Source organism: Sceloporus occidentalis, unplaced genomic scaffold (assembly GCF_023333645.1).
Source record: "Sceloporus occidentalis isolate IW3139 unplaced genomic scaffold, rSceOcc1.0.p SCAF_26, whole genome shotgun sequence".
NCBI classification, from domain to species: Eukaryota; Metazoa; Chordata; class Lepidosauria; order Squamata; family Phrynosomatidae; genus Sceloporus; species Sceloporus occidentalis.
Genome location: NW_028317006.1, coordinates 172,638 through 186,891, shown reverse-complemented (window position 1 = coordinate 186,891; position 14,254 = coordinate 172,638). Strand labels below are relative to the sequence as shown.

Here is a 14,254-nt window from a genome sequence, read left to right as displayed (position 1 = left end):
GTGTGCCAAAGGTCTAAATGCTATTTCTTAAGCTTTTATTTCAAAATCAATTATTCTTTTCCCTTCCATTATAGTCTATGGGCATTCCTCCCCATTATAGTCTATGGACATTCCTCCCCATTAAAGTCTATGGGCATTCCATTTTGTCATTCGTTTTAGTATGTCCCGTCACGTGTACCCACAGGTTACAAGGAGTATGGAAGCAGGTGAGGGGCATCTGTAGGCTGCAGGCACACGATGACCTAGCACTGAAGGGGTTCATACACGTCCACAGCCTCTGCCGTTTGCAGATTTCATTCATCCGGTTACCGGGAGCGGGGGCTGCTCGTTAATCACTTCAGCGCCTCCGTAAATGTGTTCCTTTGATAGCCTCACATTCGCGTCTCCCTAATAGCGCGGGACGACAGTATAACGCTCACTGCTCTGTATGGGAATCTGCAGGGGACACCGAGGGAGCTGCTATTAGACACGTTATACTTAACAATGCGCCTCAACGTTCACATCCCGTGCAGTAATAAATAATGAATACGCTAAAAATAGCTGCTCAAAACGGAAAGAAAGGCCTAGTTCTCGCCCTCTGACACCGCTTTCATCTCCGGACCCGCTTTGCCGGCAGCTTCCTGAACCATGTGAGCATTGCGGTCACGTGGTGTGTGACGTCATCAGAGAGCCCTCTGCGGGGTCGGAAGCAGGCGGTGCCCGTGCCGTTTGTTGAGGCGGATGGCAATGATCGCAGACGTCGCTCTCATTCTGGAAGCCACTGACTTTGCCGCTGAGAAGCACAGACAGCAGCGGAGAAAAGATGTCGACAAAACGCCTTATATTAACCACCCAATAGGTAACAGCCCACGTTAACCCAGTCGGTGCCGGGCCAGCAGCTGCCTTGCGCTTCACTCCCCACCAGCATGAAAGGATAGGAGGGAATGGTTGTAGCCGGTGACATATGACTGACCCAGACCTGAGCGAAGAGACTTCTTATGACCGTGTGCATTGTTTATCTTGAAGGGTAATTGAAGTGGCTGCAGGAAGCTGTCACCTGCAGGCAGGCCAGCCAGAGATCACTCTTTCCCTTTTGATTACTATTAATAGCATTATGTATTTTTGTTTAGTTTATCACACTTTTACCCTGATTTATATTGTTTTATAGGTGTTGCTAGAATATTATCTCGGGAAGCTGGGATCACAGATACAGCTGTACTGCAGGTAAGCATTGATCACTATTGGGTTAGGAGGATTTCAGTGTGAAAAACTTGCTTTATCGCTGTCGCTTTACCTTTCCATGAGAAAACGGTATTCGCAATAACAGGACATATATACCACAAAAAAAATCAGATCCAAAATGACGCCAGTTGCCAATACATGGGTCCAATTCTGATTGGGAGCCAACGGATTTCTTACTGCATGTACAAACGTAGTAAATAACAAAATCCAGACTTTAACAAAAATAAAGTTCTCTGTCTTCTTTTTTTACTGTATTTTCCGGATAAGCTTGTGTTACAATTGTGTGTAGTGTTTGTGTTTTAGTGCATTGTATCAGACTGTGAATGTTAATGTAGAGAGCATCTAGCAGTTTCTATATTAGAGGCAGTAAATTGTTCACCCTGGCTCGGACACAATCAAGAAGTAAATTGTTGAAAAAGACTGATTTCTTCTCTCTATGTGGTTGCGCAGGCAGCGTTGCTTCATGACACAGTTGAAGATACAGACACAACTTTCTTGGAGATAGAAGAGAGGTTTGGTCTGGAGGTCCGACGAATAGTCGAAGAGGTGACAGATGATAAGACGTTACCCAAGATGGAGAGGAAACGTCAGCAGATTGAGCACGCGCCGCACTGTAGCTACAAGGCCAAGCTGGTGAAGTTGGCTGACAAGTTATACAACCTGAGAGACCTAAACCGCAGCACTCCAGAAGGTACACACCCAGAAGCAATACAGCGCCATCCTGGATTACTCTCCTGCCCACTGATTGGCTGCCTAAACTGTCCATCAGTGACAGGCTCGTACTCCCATTGATTTCACTTGGAGTATTTTCTACCGCTGATTAACATCTTAAGCAGCTAATTAGTGCCAAGAAATTTTGGATCATGGAGAAAGAAAGACGATTTTTGCAGTGCGGTGACAAGTTCTATGTCACATATTTTATTTTTCTCCCTTCTGGAAGAATGCATATGCAAGCGCTCATAGAGTTCTTTTAATATGCATTTCTATGTTTCAGGGACTGTCCCTGGTAAGATAGATTGTTTATTCTTCATATGTATTGTGAATAACAACCAGTGTCGTTATTTTGCAGGCTGGACAAAGGAACGGGTGCAGGAATATTTCCAGTGGGCATCAGAAGTGGTGAAGGGCCTTCGAGGGACAAATGCCGTTCTGGAGAAAAGTCTGCACCAGCTGTTTATGGATAGGGGAATTGCAGTAGACACTGTGTAGATTGTAACCATGAATATTTTTGATACTTAAAGGTGCTGTGAATTAGGGATTTTCAACCAGCTCGATAACATGTTCCAGTGCTGGCTCTGTGAAAGCATGCAGTGTGTTGCTGAAAGCTTGTGGGTTACACGGACTCACCTTTACTTTTTAATGAAAAACTCAATTACGTTTTTTGATGTTAAATATTTTTTTTTTTTATGATGAATGCATTCATTGCAATTTAATTTGGGGATGTTTAGTCCTTTACCCAACTGGAATGGATGACCATGTCTCAATCGGGCTTTCCAATAATATGGATGCCTCTGCCTTGGGGTGCCTAGAATTATATATTGGGGTACTAATAACACAAAAGTTTGATATGGGAATACTTTGTGTTAAAGTAAGCTTCTCCTGCAAACTAGAGAAGATTTGCCTGCATCATTCATGGATTGAAACATTGGGGGAAACGTTCACTAGGTTCGCCCATTTATAATAAACTGTAAAATCAGTGAGATTAAACTCATTTCCTGAATACACTTCATGTAAAAGTAGTGCTCCAGACTGACACACCGGTGAGATCAGGAATAGCTGTTCAGAATGGCATTCTGTTGGTTACTTACCGAAATAAGTAACTGGTTTAGTTATTAAATACTTCTTTTTTTGTAAACCACTATTTTGAAAACGACTTCAAATGACCACTTGGTGCAGTAATTGCATAATAGATCTAATATCTACTTGAATCAAATCTGTGGTTTCAATCCTGTGTTTAAAGATTTTTTTTAGCTTGGGGTTAGTCAACTCTAGTGATTTATTTCACGCAATGGAAATTCCAGTTTATCAACCAGCGAGTCAAAGACATCATGGATTTAGGCACATATATTATTTCACAGAGTAGTGAATATTTTAGTTAAATATATTTGATCACCAAAGAGGGTTGTTTGTATCCATGATCCTCGCAATGTTCATGATATAGGGCACTAAATGTGTGTTTTGTGTCTGAAACCTTTCTCAGGAAATATTTTGTTGAATAAATGTGATATGAAATGGACCCTTGGTTTATGTGTTTTATCGATTGTTGCTTGAAGCTCATAATCCCTGGATATAAATAAATATAATTGGAAACTGTGTTTTGTGGTGTATGTAAACAATTATTAAAATAATTACTTATGTAGCCCATTTCAGCTCATATAGCATTCTTGTAGGTAGCTTAACAAACAACATACACTAATGCCTAGAGTAGACCTTCTAACCGTATACATGAAATAAATACAATGTAACACTACATACTGATATCCATGCTAATGCTATACAGTCACACACAACACCATACACACAAATGCTAACACCACACTCATATATACATTCACACTATCCACCAAAATACACTAACATATACCCATTACATATATTTATAAAGCGCCGGCCGAGTCCGCAGCGCCGTATGAACAATATATAAATTGACTCTTAACACTGTAATTATATATATATACAAAACATAGTAAGTGGACAGCTGACCATTTCAGGGATTTTTATGACATAGCTAATGTTTTAGGCAATAATATGTAGTTGGTCCCCCCTTTGCAGCTATAACAGCCTCCGCTCTTCTGGGAAGGGTTCTGGGAAGATCCTGGAGAGTTTCTGTGGGAATTTTGCCCATTCATCCAGTGGCGGAGCTATGATGACAGGCACTGATGTTGAATGAGAAGGCCTGGCTCACATTTTATTCCAAAGGTGTTCGATGGGATTGACATCAGGGCTCAGTGCGGCCGGTCAAGCTCTTGCACACCAAACTCATCCAACACGTCTTCATGGACCTTACTTTGTGCGCTGGGACCACAGTCATGCTGGAAAAGGATCTTCCCCAAACTGTTCCCACAAGGTAGAAAGCATTGCATTGTCCAAGCTGGCCAGGCACTGAAGGGGTTAATGATTTCCCACAGCCCCTGCTGCAAGTGGACAGAGATTAGAAACAGCAAGCAGTTGGTGATCAGAGGCTGCAGGTTCATGTTAACCCCTTTTTACTTTCTTACAATATGTACTTGTGTATGTAATGTGTTATGAGGTGTGTTCACATAATGTATAACATGTATGTGTGTATGTTATATGTGTGATGTGGTGTGTTGCTATGCTTTTAATCAGGTGTGCTGCAGTGCTTGTGATCAGGTGTGCTACAGTCCGTGTGATCAGGTGTGTTGTGCTTGAAATCAGGTGTGTGCAAATACATTTTTTTTAAGATGTGTATGTAATGTGCTTCTGATGTGGCATGTTGCTGTGCATGTAATGAGGTGTGCTGCTGTGCATGTGTTTTAATACATATCAGTCAGAAGTGAAGTAAAGCTGGCTCTGTAGCTCCATCTGCGTTTATAGACCCCCCTATGTGGAGCGGCACCTTTAATGTCTTTATTTTTGTTGTGCTGTGATCCTGGCATCTGATGGGCGATGTCCCCATCTTCCTGATGTTTGTGTATTAAAGCTGCTTCTTCTGTTTTTTCCATCTATCACCTATATTATTATTTATTACTATAGTATACATGCGCAATAAACACATTCCTGTTAATACAACGTATCGTTGTCTGTAGTTTTTTGTTGAAAATGTAGTAATTACACCAAAGTGTTCTGGGCTCATAAGAAAGACAAACATCAAACAGGACAGAGGCACACAGGGATGGAGATGAACCTTCATTGTTAATTACGTTTCATTGCATTGTAGAGGAAGCTCTGAAGATCACTAATAGCGTAATAGGCTGGCATAACTGCTTCTTTGCCAAGCTGAATTCCACATGACCTTTCACATCATAGATAGGTTTATGATGTCATCTCTCACCTATACTCACTGAGACACAACAGCTTCCTACCACAAGTTTGGCATGACAATATTTTGTCTCCACGGTAACAGGTCAATTGTTATGTCATACCTCTGTGATGTCACACATTCTAAATGAATATATTGAGGAGCAGGACTCCAGAAAGCCACTCTATTGCTGAGAGAGAATAGAGAGCGATATCTTTGGATAAACTCTGTTTTATTCTGAGGTTTTAACTGAGAAAATTCAGCTTGGACCCCAATCCAAGTGTTATCAGTCATCTGTGAACGCGCACCTTCTCATAGGGTATGTCAGGGATTGTTGTTTCATTATATTTTACTCAAATTAACTCATTATACGATTCTTTAAGAAATACAACTTTATTTCCGTTAGAATTACATAAAAATAGCATTACACTAAAAGCATATATATCATGCATCAAGGTCCAGCATTACTTATGTTCCGTCTAAAGCAATATTTGGGCATATCCAACGTATATACTATTGCATAATTGAATAAATACAACATTACTAGGTTTGCTCTTTAATAGATCCTAGATCTATTATAGACGGAAATGTCTGAATGTAATGTTTAATAAGTAACATTAGTCATTTCCATTTATTGATAGAGCATTTGCTTTCACGAACCCAAGCTTTGTTTTTTCCCATTACACATTCTCTAGTTTTGTAAATAATAGACCTGTGGAAACCAATTATATCCCCAAACAAAGCTTTTCTTTACAAGGCTGGATCACCTCGTAAGGAAACTCATTAAATAAACGTATACAGAACATTTTTCTTAGTTATTGTGGTTTTCCATAACTTTCTAATATGCCATCATGGTTTTCCAGTTTTGTCGTTCCAGGTAAAACGATGGCTCATTACTACGACTTTTGCCATTCGGATTATGACACCGGAGATGAAGACCGCGACCTTTTTGCGGAAATCCCCGGACGAGATTTTCTGAATTTCAGAAAAGAGACATCAAAGCCAAAACCAAGGTATCCCCAAACTTCTAGGTGTATCAGTAGAGCCCTTTCCTTCAAATGGTGATATAGTGTCCTTGGATTTGGGGCCGGGGTGGAGAATTCTAGGGTCATCGGTATCATTCTGTGGATCCTATTGTGATAATTATAAGATTGCTATACGAATGAGTGAATATGATTTCTACCCCTGTTGTAAAAATATTGTATTTTTTATATAATATGTATTTTTTTTAAACATAATTAACTTTATAGCAATCTGAATTTTAAGATGTTTTAATGTTTCTGTTAAACAGCCAGAATAACTGATGCATTTTCCTCTCTTGTTTTTAGGCCAATTGGAATTAATTTAACCAATTGCAGATATGACAGTGGTAAGCATAGTCTTTACTGATCAATTACACGTTTAATAGGTTAAACAATTCAGAAAAATAATGGACATATAGGAGTTCTGGAACAAGCACAGAAAAAACGATCTTACACGCCTTACATCATATATATATATTTTTTATACGTTTCTTTGCTGTTGGTTGTATTTCAGTGCGTCGGGCTGTCCGGCGTTGTGGAATGAAGGAGGTCGAGGATGAAGATGAATGGATGGTTTACTGGTCAGACACGTCTACGTCCCTGCAGCGCATCAAGGCCATGGAAAGATATCAGGTTAGAAGCTGCTTTTTGTTTGGGGCTATATTATACATTTGTAGGGTTTCAGGACATTGTACTTGTACTTATGTATTTTTAACCTCGCTTGAGTGACAGTTTTGCACAAACTGCTGCATTTTATCATAAATTCACTAATAATATTAGACATATTAAAGAATCGATCAATTCAAAACAAGGAGCCCTTTTTGAACTCTGTGTCTTTCTATACATTTCTATTTACAGAAAATCAACCACTTTCCTGGAATGAACGCGATCTACAGAAAGGACTTACTGGCCAGGAACATGAACCGCCTGTTAAAGCTGTTCCCCAAGGAATATAACATCTTTCCCCGGACCTGGAGTATGCCAGCCGAGTGAGTTTACAAGCAATGGATATGAGTTATTTTATCTTCCATCTACATAGTGATTTGACGCTTCCTCTTTATAGAGTAACTCCTATACGTTCCTCTATCAGTAGTAAAATATTCATATAAGTCACACGTTATCAGAAAACATAAAAGACTTTCTAAAAAACGAAACTAAGAAAGAAGATTTTCTCTAAGCATCCTATATACTCTTCTGAATACATTTATTTAAACATACATGTTATTAAAGAATATGAAACATTTGCAGCGAATTAGATATTGGGAATATTATTACTAATGGATTGGAGGCAGTTTAAAAATATTTTATTTTTCTCCTTTGAGTATCATTCTTTTACAGAGCTTGTTTTTATATAGCTTGTTTTTTATATAGCTGAGCATCTTAGGAGTTGTTACTGATCTGAAACAATGTTTACAAATGCAGATGTTTCTTCAGTACCACTAATGCTAACCTCACCTTCTTTACATCTAAAATCCACTTCTTTCTCCTGCAGTTATGGAGCTTTCCAGGACTACGGCCGCATCAACAAAGGAGAGACCTTCATCTGCAAGCCGGGCACAGGCTCCCAAGGCACAGGAATATTCTTGACCCACAACACGAAGGACATTGAACGCTACGATAAAGTGGTCTGTCAGCAGTATATCGGCAAGGTAATGGGATGTGGACGTCTATGAAATGTTATGCTTAATGATTTACTGAACAGACATCTTAAGAGTCCGTTTAGAATTTGCATGAATGGTTATGTGCTGTATTTGGTAGATATAGAAACATTGTGGCAATGATGGTGATCGGTTACTGCAAACACTTACCTAAAGCGACATAACATTGCAAAAACATTGTATAAATACACTTTTATCAGGAATAACTCACTCTGGAAGTCTATAATCATTTCTTGCACTGTATGAATTCTACTCATTTATATTTGCTTTAATCGCACAGCCATTCCTCATCGATGGATTTAAATTTGATCTGCGGATATATGTCCTTGTCACATCTTGTGACCCCCTGCGTGTTTTTATGTATAAAGAGGGTATCGTACGCTTTGCGACAATAGATTACACCGAACCCAGCCACGCCAACCTGGTGAGTATCTTTAACAGAAACGCCAATATCTCTCGATTGTAAAACAGGCAATGAGAACTGATTACACGACTCAAATCTGGAGAATTCCCAGAAATGAATCTATGGTAGAATTAAAATAGCAATATTTTCTTTTTTTTTTTCTAGAAAAATGTCTTTATGCATCTCACAAATTATTCCATCAACAAAAACAACAGAAACTTCATTAGAGATGACATCAAAGGAAGTAAAAGGTATGTAATTTGAACCATCAGTAATAGTATTTCTTTGTTTATTTATTTCTGTTTTTCTGATAATTTGTTTGTGTTTTCATTTTTTTTTATTTCTTCAACAGGAAAATTTCAACTCTTAACAGCTGGCTGGAAAATCATGGCTACGATACCGTAAAGCTCTGGGGAGATATTGAGGATGTGGTCATCAAGACCCTGATTTCTGCCCATCCTATCCTGAAGCACAATTATCGGACTTGCTTCCCAAACCATCTTGCTGGTAGCGCATGCTTCGAGGTCCTTGGATTCGACATCATCCTGGATAAAAATTTGAAGCCATGGCTACTAGAGGTAACAGTAATCATTTTCATTTGGCTTGTGTACTAAAGACCAGCAATAAACCCGTATTAATCATATATAATATATCACCCATATTTACAAAATGTTCTCCTGCATAAGAAATTGTCTGTCTGCTCAGAGTGTGCCATGAAGCTGACGTGAATACATGGCATGATGCTTATAATACACGCAGTACATAAGGAAGCAGATATTGAAGATTTTGGTATTACTTCCAGCTTTATGCTGTAATGAGCGACTGTCCTTGGAAAGAACCTCCTCATCTCCCATTTATATTTCTTAACAGTCCTTCTTTTCCATATTTACACCCGATTATAGCAAATAGTTAGCTTCAATCTCATCATTTGTTTCCGTGTTTGTGCAGGTAAATCACTCCCCAAGCTTTAGAACAGATTCATGTTTAGATCAAGAGGTCAAGGATGCGCTCCTGGAAGACACCCTAAATTTAATCAACCTCCGTGCCTCCAACGAAGCAAAAGTCACTGAGGAAGATAGACGTCAAAGAGCGAAAGAACGTTTATTCCGGTGCACCCTCCCTAAGGAAGCGAGGTTAGTTTGAAGTCATTCTTTTTCACATTTCAGAAGAAGCAGCAGAAGTTACTTATGTGAACATTGTATGTATATTTACTATACGGTATATGTTCATATATACATATATGTGCTTCTTTACAAAATGTACTTGCTCGTTGTTTTTTTAACATGTTTAATATATACCTACATATAAAACTATATATAAAGCAGGTCACAACTCATGAAAGGTGTATGGAAAGGTTATGTTTGGAAGAATATTTCTAATCATTCTATAATATTTCTGCATGTGGCTGTTAGATGAAACAGATAGATTTTATGTGTTAGATGCTATGTATTTATATGTGTTTTGTAAATCTAGATTCAAGCGGTTGGAAGACAACCAGGCTGCTTGTATGGAGCAGGCTGAAAAATACGAAGACAGCCATCTGGGAGGCTACCGCCGTATCTACCCCAGTGATGGAACGGAGCAGTATGAAAAGTTCTTCCAACAGTGCAGCTCTTTGTTTCAGGAAACTGCTGCTTCAAAGGCAAGAAAGGATTGTGCTAGGTGAGTTTCTCATTAGATATGCAGCGGGTACACACATGTAATCACCCTTTACCAACACCTAGCCTTGTGTTTTGCTAGGTCATATAGGCCTAGGATGGCAGGTCAAGGCAATACAGAACTCTGATCTCTCCACCCAGCCTTTTAATGCCATGAAGAACTGTGCCAAGGTGGCACGGCCTCATAGTATGCTGGGGATAGAATCATGGCGGAGGCAGCTGGAGGTGCCGCGCCACGTCAGGCCTAGAACGTTGCTCCCCATAAGTACACTAATGCTAAAATCTCAAGGGAAGGCAGTATCAGAATCCTAATTGATGGGGAGAAAGTATTTTCTTATTTGGTCAAGGAATCATTTACAAATGTCCTCTCACTTAGAGTTCTTTAAAGCCAGTATTCTTGACCCATTGTTTTATGTTCTGAGACCTTCTATTGCTTCTGTTTGCGTTATAACAATGTAATATCAGCACAAACACAGTGCATGACTTCTTAACGTTATAAGTTCAGCAGTTTTTAAGATAACTTTAGTAAACATTTCTCAACTTTAGATCGCGCTCCTTAAAACATGAGAGGTTTTGTCTGATCAATTATCTGAGGTCATAGCGATCATGAAGGGCCCCGGAAATATGAGAACTCTACAAACGTTTTAGAATTCTATTCATTATTTTATATATTTGGGCTAACTTATTCATTTCTGTCAGCATTTGTATCATAATGATCTTGGTTTTCCTTAATTGCAGGCAGCAGTTGGAGGAGCTGCGTCTGAAGGAAGAGCAAAAGGGCATTCTTATTGGGAAAAATCCAGAGACTAAGGACAGTATCCCTATCCCAGGGGCATTAGCAGTTGAAAAGTCCGTTGCACGTAAACTAACAAAGAGGCCTCCAATGTGTCCTCCTAATTCCATTAAGAGGATGGAAAAAAAGGTATGATCCATGGGCAGTTAAGCAGATCCAGTTAATAGTTCACAGTGAAAGGTGTATTCATTATTATTATTGTTTTATATAGCGCCATTATATGCCTTTCAGCTTACTCACTTCACTCTGTACTATGAAGGGCTTCTGCCATGTGAAATAATGCAGCCCTGTGTATTGCAAAGTCAAATCTATGAGATACCAGAAGAGATCTTCCGACATGAAATATGCATTATACAGGGCTACACCGGGCTTTCTGCAGGTGAAGCTCATTGGGATTTCCCCTTCATTAATGGGTATATCAGTGTAGAGGTCAAGGGATGTAGTAAATAGTACAAGGTCTTTATTTTGCATGCAACAAGCAAGCCAAGTATGTGCCAATTATCTGTATATTTGCAGGTTGAAGATGTGGGATGTAGCTTTATGAGGACGCTGTTCCATACTTGGCTTCCTTAACCATTTGCGCATCTATTTGTGGCTGTTTGATGTTGTTGATCACTTAAGGTTGCAGGCTTCTCTTCAGCTGATTATGATAGTGATAGTCATTTGGTCTTATAGTTTTGGCAGAAATGTTGCTGTTTTCTATGCACAAAATACATGAAGTGATAGGGACGGTATGGTTAAATATTCTGTGGACAAAACTCCAAATTCTTCTTTTGTGTCCACTTATGTCAAGAGATGAGTAGACTTTTGGATCTCCATATAGTATATGTCAGTAAAGATTCTAGTGAATGATAACTCACATCTTGTTGTTTTCTCACAGGCACAATGTACCCCCCCACTGGTAGTGCGCCAGAAAGCAGAAAGCGTATCTATTGTTCCTTTACCTAAACTGAGGAACACAACATCACACGCCAATGCTCAAGCCGCTGCCAGCCGTCAATCCTATAGGGGTTTTCCTAGACTCTTGCAGTCAGGAGGAGGAGGCTCTCTATCACCCCAGTATTCTGCGCAGAGACATGCACAGCAGAGACCCGTAACATCGTATGGGGTGCAAAATGTGCGGGCAACTGCTGCTATCAGTGAGCCAGTTAAACCACCAACGCGTGACAGCCAGAGGAGTCTCTCCAGTAACAAAAACACAGCTGAACACAGTAAGAACATATATGTATACAATCTGGGATTAATATCTATAACTGACATGCTTGGACTAATTCTTGATGACCCAATCTCCAGAAAAAGACTGGAGACTAAAGCTAAACCCTTTTTAGGTTCCCCTGAGCCAAACAATCTATTTCATCGGCAATGTGTCCTCAGGGCAATCTAGGCTAACTTAAATAACCGTCCTCAAGATTCCTCTTCCTTTCTATATCAAAAGGCAAAATGGATGCATGCATTAACTGCGATTCTCATCTTTTGAAAATAATCCAAACACTGAATAACTGCGATAAAGCTCAGCTCTTTACTGAAATGCCAACCATGGACCTGTACTTGTAGATGTGTATTCACTAAACTAGAAACTAGTTTAGTGTATTCACTAAATCTAGAAACATTTCATCCCTCTAACTTCCCTGTACATTATGAACAGTCGTTCCTATATAAGAGCTTATAGAATTTTGTAAAATAATTTGTCTTATTTCTAAGGTAAGAATGACGACACCTCTTGTGATGTTAATATTTGTTACAGGACCCACTTAAACATTTTAAAGATAATATCCAGGAAGATGTGTTTTTTCTTTTAGAAATGTAATGGATAACGATAACATTTCATGATCCGGCTAAACCCCTATACTATTTATTGTCTGTTTACAAAGTTTTCTACTTAATAAATATACAACATGTAGTAATTTTTTCTACATGTTTATATACCTTAATCCAGAATATGGCTTGGTTTTCAGTACAGTCTACATGTGTGTGCTACAAATTTTTATTCTAAGATATTTCTTCCCCTCAGGACGTAAAAGATGAAAGAAACCATCTGGTGTTTCTTCTGGCTCTCTTAAGAACAGTCCCCATGGTGGAAGATGTCCTGACGCACCTCGAAGCGTTTTCCCCCCTGTTCCTAGCGGAAATCGATCCTTAGTTGCTGCGTCACCTACTGCTCCAATTACCCGACGCACAACTTAAAACAACAGACTGCGGGTGTCACAAACGTGAGAAAAATGGTAATTCAATCATTTATTGGAATCTTGGTCATAGTACAAAGCAGCAGCATGAAAATAACTGATTCTTTATACATGTTTTAGGAGAAAGACCTTGGTATGAGCCAACAACCAACACAACACCTTCAGGAAGTACAACTTCGGCAGTAAAATGTTAGTACGAGAATTATGAGGGTCTTACACTATATAAATGTAACAGAAAATATATAATAGCTGCACTAAAAATCAACATCTCTAGAAGGGGCTTAAAAGCCGTGCCAGGCCTAGAACGTTGCTCCCCATAAGTGCACTAATGCTAAAACCCCAAGGGAATGCAGTATCAGAATCCTTATTGATGGGGAGAAAGTATTTTCTTATTTGGTCAAGGAATCATTTACAAATGTCCTCTCACTTAGAGTTCTTTAAAGCCAGTATTCGTGACACATTGTTTTATGTTCTGAAACCTTCTATTACCCGCCGTCATATTTAGTGTATTGGGTATTCGGTTTGAACAATGAAAACGCAACTCGTCTTCTTTTCATGTTCTCCCGAATATGAATGCACAAGTCTAGTTTAAAGTGTAGTCTACCTGTGTCTGCTATGGATTTTTATTTTTCCCCTCAGGACGTACAAGATGCAGGAAACCATCTGCTGTTTCTTCTGGCTCTCTTTAGAACAGCCCCTATGGTGGAAGATGTCCTGACGCACCTCAAAACGGTTTCCTCCTTGTTCTTAGCCGAAATCTTCTGCGCCACCTACTGCTCCAATTACCCGACGCACATCTCGGCCAAACCAACAGAGTGCGGGTGTCACAAACAGAAACTGGTAATTCAATCATTTATTGGAATCCTGGTCATTGTACAATGCAGCAGCATGAAAATAACCGATTCTTTGTACATGTTATAAAAATTGTGTTTCTGTTTTAGATGAAAGACCTTGGTATGAGCCAACAACCACCAGAACACCTTCGGGAAGCATAATTTGGAAGCAGTAGTAAAATGTTAGTACGAAAATTATGGACTGAATAAATATAACAGAAAATATATAATATCTGCATTGGAAACCAACATCTCTAGAGGGGGCTTAAAAAACACCTGCCTAACCTATTGATATTTATATGATACATTATGCTAACTCTTCGTCATAGCCAGATAGTTTAGGATTTTTTCTTTATACATCAACACTTATATTATATGCTGCATCAAACCTGAATTCCTAACAAGTTATATTACTTTATCCACTACAGGGGAAACATACTTGACTGCCAGTCCCATCAAAGAAGACTCCATGCATACGTGAATGAAGTTGTGACACTTTGAATA

At 39.2% G+C, this 14,254-nt stretch overlaps 1 protein-coding gene across 1 annotated transcript; it reads left to right on the top strand.

Moving 5' to 3' along the window:
• The first annotated feature begins 1,806 nt into the window (after positions 1-1,806).
• On the top strand, positions 1,807-13,912 carry LOC149299967 (tubulin polyglutamylase TTLL13-like). The gene is made up of 15 exons (XM_089485477.1): positions 1,807-1,815; positions 6,527-6,569; positions 6,737-6,855; positions 7,081-7,211; positions 7,715-7,871; positions 8,161-8,304; positions 8,449-8,534; positions 8,636-8,861; positions 9,232-9,416; positions 9,757-9,945; positions 10,680-10,863; positions 11,615-11,945; positions 13,038-13,099; positions 13,557-13,757; positions 13,859-13,912. The coding sequence occupies exons 3-15, from the start codon at positions 6,763-6,765 to the stop codon at positions 13,910-13,912; spliced, it is 2,043 nt and encodes a 680-aa protein (XP_089341603.1). The 5' UTR covers positions 1,807-1,815; positions 6,527-6,569; positions 6,737-6,762.
• Positions 13,913-14,254: the final 342 nt, after the last annotated feature.